Raw genomic sequence first — 6,718 nt, forward strand, 5'->3', positions numbered from 1 at the left:
CCATGTGATTCATCTAATCGTTACAATATTTATATGAATTAGTATTCACATTATTACCTCTCATGTACCAATTTTTGTACAAGGTATTATAATCCTATTTGAAACAAAGACTTAAATCCTAATGATAACTTTATCTCATTTATACTCTAAACAATCCATTTGTGTTAATTACATTTTATATTTCAAGTTGTATTACTTATGTAATATGTGTCATTTTGTTTACTATTCACCTTACTAGTCAATCAAAATGTTGACTTTTTCATACACAATAAATTTATTGAACCTAAGTTCTCAAAGATACCACATTTTGCATTTAAAACTTGTTGGAATTGAGCACCCATACCATTTCTAAACTTAAAACCAAGAGGGCAGAATTTTCAGTTTTTGAAGCCTAACTTTACTGTTCCATTGGGCACTGTTGCAGTGGGAATTTGAAGAAATGGCAAACATGAAAGTTGTTCCTTATTTTGTCTAGTGGAATTTCCTTTTTTGAATCACTCCATTTGGAGTTTTGTAGCTCTAGATATGGTCCAAAAACCACAACTGGCCGGATTTCCATTCTGCAGAAATTACCATATCTACAGTAACATGAACAGTGAATGCCACTGCCATTTGGGTTAGGTTCTTGTCATAATTTGGGGTAGGTTTCTTCATGAAATTTGTTTTTCTATGTCTTAACTTGTTGCTGTAAAAATTTCAGGTCAATTAACCATATCTACAGTGAGTTATGGGTTCATTTGGTCATTTCTGCAGGTGCTGTTGCAGGGTATCCGGATTGGGGCCAACTTTTGGTCCTCTTGCTTTGGTCTTTTGGGCATGGTTTCTTCAGAAAAAATGTGCCATTATAAGCCTAGTTTCATGTCCAATTGGCCAAACACCAATTGGACCTACACAGCCAAAGTTATGGCTGTCTAAGTGGACTGAAATTTCAGTCACCCTGCTGCTGTCTTTAGGCAGCCTTCCATTTCAATTTTGCCATGCATTAACTCACTTCAAATTATGATTAACTTGCCTTAAATGGTCACTAATTGACCACTAGAATGTCCATTAATCAATTCAAATGCCAAGTCCAATTTTCACTTCTCAAAACCCTAGTTTCCATTACAATTTACCCATACACCTTAGTTAGCACACTAGTTCATTATCCATGCATATATATACCTTAAACATCATTTCTAGCCCACTCTAAGTCCATCAAACAATCAAAATCATTCCTTCCTTAGGGCTGCCGAATTCTATGGTGGACATATACATGAGTTTCCATTCATTTAATTCACAAAACCTTACTCACTTTAAGTCTTTAACATGGATTAAAAGAGATTTAAGTATAAATAGGCACTAACCTTGAATAGGGCAGAATTTCAAACTACCCAAACTCCTTCTTTCTTCTTCTTTTGGCTGCCTAGAGGTTACTCAAGTTGCTAGGTTAATTTTTTGTGAAGCTAGGTTATGATTTTGTTGGGTAGAAATGGGTGAATCAAGCTTTGAAAAGCTTGAATATACTTAGCTATGGAAGAAGAGGTTCACGTCCAAATGAAGAAGAAGAACCAGAAAATTTGTTTCTTCATTTGTCATTTTTCTCTTTTTAAAGAGTCTTTATTGTGTTGTTGAATGGTGATTAGTGGAGGGCACTTAAATGACATCATGGTGATGTCATAATTAAGCCTTTAAGTCATTTTCTTTTTCTTTCTTTTCTATTCATTTTTAATTTAATTTTTAGCAATATTTATTCATATTTTAGATCATAATAATTATTTACTTAACTGGACAAGTCGGTCAAAAATCGTCTCTGAAGGCGAAATGACCAAAATGCCCTCCGTTTGGCTTAACGGGTCAAAATTGTCTGTACCGATTGAAAAATTTTTCTAAATATTTTCTTGGCATTCTAATGCCATAGGAACCTCAATGACCCTTCTCTGGAGTCCCAAAAATTATTTTATGAATTTTTCCCCGGGTCTAGGGCTCCTAGTTGCGAGAACCGCAACTTCCCTCTGGTTACCCATCGCTTGGGCACCGGCTCATTTGACTTGATTGTATTTTATTTCTACAATTTTTACTAAATTTTTCTTATTAATATTTGAGTTAATTATGGTCCCTCACTTTAGTTTAAATATTTTTTCGGACGTTCTAGCTGTCCGGACCGACACCGGTCACCGGAATAGTAGACTGTGCGGAATTGCTACCGGGAGGATGTTACAATGATGATGATGCTGCTACTTGCCCCCCTAACTGTAGTGGAGTAGGTGAAACTTGAGTATCCACTGGCAACTGTAGTGGCTCATATCCTATGCTTTGGTCTTCATTTTGTTCATCCCTCAAAGACTGCATGGGTTGAGACATTGTGTCTTGTCGACCCCGTCCTCTAACTTTAGATGATGATATTCTACGAGGCATCCTGTAAAGCACAATATCCATAAGTACCAAAGAGCAAATAAATGCATATATATATAAGAATTTCATATGGATTACAAGCTATGCAAAAATAATAGCTTTACAATCACATATAATAATAAAACACAAAATTACACAACAACTTAAGCATGAAACAATGAAATTACCCTTTTTGTACTATACAATAATGAAAATCAATCATCATCACTATCATCATCTTTATCATTTTCATTTTTGTCTTCGTCTTCATCTTCATCTTCCTCTTCGTCTTCCTCCTCCTCCTCCTCCTCTTCCTCCTCATCCTCTCTACTTGGTTGCACTAAATGTTGCAATTCACTTTCATCTAACTCTACTATATGATTTGAATCAAGTAGCAAGCATGTATCATCAAGTTCAGTAGTTGGTAAGATTTCTAAAGGTCGAGAGATATCATCTTCTTGGTAAGCGACCTCATCAGAAATAAACCCGTTATCACTTATATCAACCACCTTATGAATGTTAAATGTGCTCCTAGCTTTGGTTTTGAATACTGCACACCAATCACCCCTTGTTTTATTAATTGCAGGATAATTTGTGTAACACACTTGTTGAGCTTGATGGGCCAAAATAAATGGATCATTAGAGGCAAGCCTTGATTTGGGATGAATTTCTATAAGCCCATGCTGAGGATGGACTCTTATCCCTTTATTAGTGTCAAAACATTCACATTTGAAAAGAATTATATTGTTTCCTACTCCAAAATACTCCAACTGTAGTACCTCATTCAACAAACCATAATAATCACTTTCATATTCATTGTAACAACTTCCTTTCACCCAAACACCACTATTCAATATTTTTCGATCTCTACCATAATCATGTGTATGAAATTTAAAACCATTCACAAAGTACCCCTTATATGATTGAACTGTACGTCCAGGGCCCTGAGCTATTTGGTAGATGCGCTCTTCAACTTCATTATTCTCTACATATTCTTTGAACCAATTTGCAAAGTCTTGTTCCCGCAATTGTTCCAATTGTTGGTCATTGATATCTGGTATTATACCTCGTAAATGGTCATCAAACATCCTACACAATAATTTGATCACTTATATGTTGTATTTCATTAATTAAAAAGAGGACACATGTTAGTTAGGAATACTTACTCAATAAATGGTTCGATCTCTTGACAATTCAACAATACATAAATATGAGCAGCAGAATACTCCTCATTTGACATGATCCTTCTATGCGGTATTCAACCAAAAGGTCGACCTGAATGAGTGAAAATTGAAATGTGCCCCATTGGTTCAATGTTTCCCCCATCATCATTTCTTGGAACTTTGTTTAATCTTGTTGGGATTTGTGGCTCAAAGTAATGAGAACAAAAGGTTGATATTTCCTCAATAATGTATGCCTCGACAATTGAACCCTCAACAGAATCTTTATTTCGGACTTTTTTTCTTTAAGTCAAAAAGGAACCTATTATTAACAAATTTGATTGTTATTTCATCAAGAAATATATATGTGAAATAAATAAAAAAGGCATTTTTGCAATATTTACCGCTCGAATGGATACATCCAATGATATTGCACTGGTCCACCTACTTTGGCCTCATAAGCAATATGAATAGGCAAATGCTCCATTGAGTCAAAGAAACTCAGTGGGAATATCTTTTCTAACTTGCAAATTGTTTCAATAATGTTTTTTTCTAATATCTCAATATTGTCCACAAATAGTATAGTTGCAGTAATGTCCCTAAAAAAATGATTAAGCTCAGTTAATGCATCCCAAACTGCTTTAGGCAATATGTCACGAAATGCGATTGGGATCAATCTTTGCATCAATATGTGGCAGTCATGACTTGTCAATCCAAAAAACTTACAGTCCTCCACACTTACAGCCCGTGCGATGTTGGAAGCATATCCATCAGGCAATCTCAAATCCTTTAGCCACTGACAAATTATTTGTTTTTGTTCTTTATTCAAAGTATAAGTGGCTTTAGGTTTGCATACTCTACCATTATATTGAACTAAGTGTAATTCAGGATGCTTGCAATAAACTTTAAAATCCTCTCTTGCTTTAGAGTTGTCCTTAGTTTTCCCATTCACATCCATAACTGTGTAGAATACATTGTCAAACACATTCTTCTCTATATGCATCACATCTAAATTATGCCGAATTAAATTTGAATTCCAATATGGAAGCTCCCAAAATATACTCCTCTTGACCCAATTATGGTGTACACCAAATCCAGGTATTGTTTGCTTCCCACTAGTTGTCCCAAATACAATATCAGGTAGTGAATTTACCCGATTTTGTATAACATCACCAGACAAACGAGGAGGGGGTGGACTCCTTTCTATGACACCTTTTTTGAATTTATCTTTTTGTCTTCTGTATGGATGGTTGAGAGGAAGAAATTGGCGATGACAATCAAAGAATGATGCTTTCCCACCGTGTTGAAGAACAAAAGCTTTACTACCTTCCATGCAATACGGACAAGCCAATTTTCCATGTGTGCTCCATCCGGATAACATACCATATGCAGGAAAATCGCTTACTGTCCATAAAAGTGCTGCTTTCATATGAAAGTTCTGCTTAGTATGAATATCATGAGTCAAAACTCCTTCAGTCCATAACATTTTCAACTCATCAATCAAAGGCCTCAAGAACACATCCAAACTCTTGCCAGGGCTTTTAGGACCCGGAATCACCATATTCAAGAACATATAAGGTTTTTTCATGGCCATCCAAGGAGGTAAGTTATACACTGCAATTATTACTGGCCAACAAGAGTAAGGATTAGAACATTGCCCAAAGGGATTGAATCCATCAGTGCATAATCCAAGACGAACATTCCTAGGGTCAGATGCAAACAAAGGATAAGTGCGATCGAAGTGCTTCCATGCCTCACTATCAACAGGATGTGACATAGTCCCATCAGTATGTTGGTTAAAAGCATGCCATACCATGTGTGCTACAGTTTTGGATGACATAAACAACCTTTGAAGCCTAGGAATCAAAGGCAAGTAACATAACACTTTAAATGGTAGATTTTTTTGTCGAGCCGTACTTGATTTCCTTGGCTTATACTGAGGGTGACCGTAAGTTTTACATGATGTTCCATCACTGTTTTCTTTGTAATATAGCATGCAATTTTTGACACAGACATCGATTTTTTGATAACCAAGCCCTAGAGTTGACATCATCTTTTTCGTGTTGTAGAAGTTGCTTGGCAAGAGATTACCTTGTGGTAGCATGCTCTTTATTATTGATAATAAATTGTCAAAACAATTATGACTAATGTGGAAATTTGATATGCAATTTAATAGTTGAGATACAGCTGATAAGTGTGTATAATTATTACAACCTTCCCATAAGGGAGCATCAGCATCATGTAACAAGCCATAGAAACTTGAAGCATTTGGATTTGGTTCCTCTTGTTCAAGGCCCATGAAACAATTTCTCACTCCAGCCATATCCTCATCAAAATTCATTGCTTCCATAACCATACTTCTATAATTATTTGTATCAGTTGGTTGAGTCATATCATCAATTGAAGTACTAGAAGTTGGTAAAGAATTAAATTCAGATGTGAAACCTTCACCATGCGCATGCCACTGAGTATATGCCCCAACAAATCCAAATTTATACAAGTGATAGGTGACATCAATTCTTTGTAGGTATTTCTTGTTCTTACATTTAGAACAAGGACAACGAATCTTGTCATTGGAGGCAAGATCTACTTGTACATAGGCAAAATTTAAAACATACTCCACCCCAACCTCAAATTAAGGATTAAGGAAGCCATTGACATCTAATCGCTTATACATCCAACTACGATCTACAGACATGATATATAATTTTTGAAATTCAAACAAAAGTGGAAACAATAATTAAAAAATAAAAAATAAATTAGCAACAAAAAAATAGAGGGCTGATAATTAGCTTTAAATTTTGCCAACAAGATTGATATGAGTGATAAAAGACTATATATCTATTAAGTAAAGTCGAGTGTTTAATCCTTGTAAATGAAGAAAATTCCTACTGAAAGTGTTTACTCTCATAATGGGCCACCCCATCGCAAGCAGAATTAGAAATAATCCAGTGACTTAAGAGATAATGCCTAATAAAAAAATAAATATTTGAATTTTTCAATAATAAATTTAGTTATTTTATTTTTTAAATCACACCAGAAATTTTTTTAAAAAATAATCTAAATTTGAATCAAATTTTTTTTATTATTATTAGATAGTAAAATATTTTTTCAATTCAAATTAAGATTTAAATTAGAGATTATTTTCATTAGTTTAAAATGAATAAAATCATCAATGAGTCCGTTAA

At 34.6% G+C, this 6,718-nt stretch overlaps 1 protein-coding gene across 1 annotated transcript; it reads right to left on the minus strand.

Moving 5' to 3' along the window:
• Positions 1-3,628: 3,628 nt before the first annotated feature.
• On the minus strand, positions 3,629-5,886 carry LOC131175818 (uncharacterized). Its single transcript, XM_058140489.1, has 2 exons — positions 3,935-5,886; positions 3,629-3,833 (listed from the first exon to the last, which is right to left on the minus strand). The coding sequence occupies exons 1-2, from the start codon at positions 5,884-5,886 to the stop codon at positions 3,629-3,631; spliced, it is 2,157 nt and encodes a 718-aa protein (XP_057996472.1).
• Between the last annotated feature and the right edge of the window lie 832 nt (positions 5,887-6,718).

Source organism: Hevea brasiliensis, chromosome 18 (genome assembly GCF_030052815.1).
Source record: "Hevea brasiliensis isolate MT/VB/25A 57/8 chromosome 18, ASM3005281v1, whole genome shotgun sequence".
Taxonomy (NCBI): Eukaryota; Viridiplantae; Streptophyta; class Magnoliopsida; order Malpighiales; family Euphorbiaceae; genus Hevea; species Hevea brasiliensis.

Excerpts from the sequence above, each read along its gene's own strand:
- LOC131175818 (XM_058140489.1), bottom strand. The coding sequence starts at position 5,886 with ATGGTTATGGAAGCAATGAATTTTGATGAGGATATGGCTGGAGTGAGA. Across the intron at positions 3,834-3,934 it reads TGGATGTATCCATTCGAGCG|AAAAAAAGTCCGAAATAAAG; the intron begins GTAAATATTGCA and ends TTTGACTTAAAG.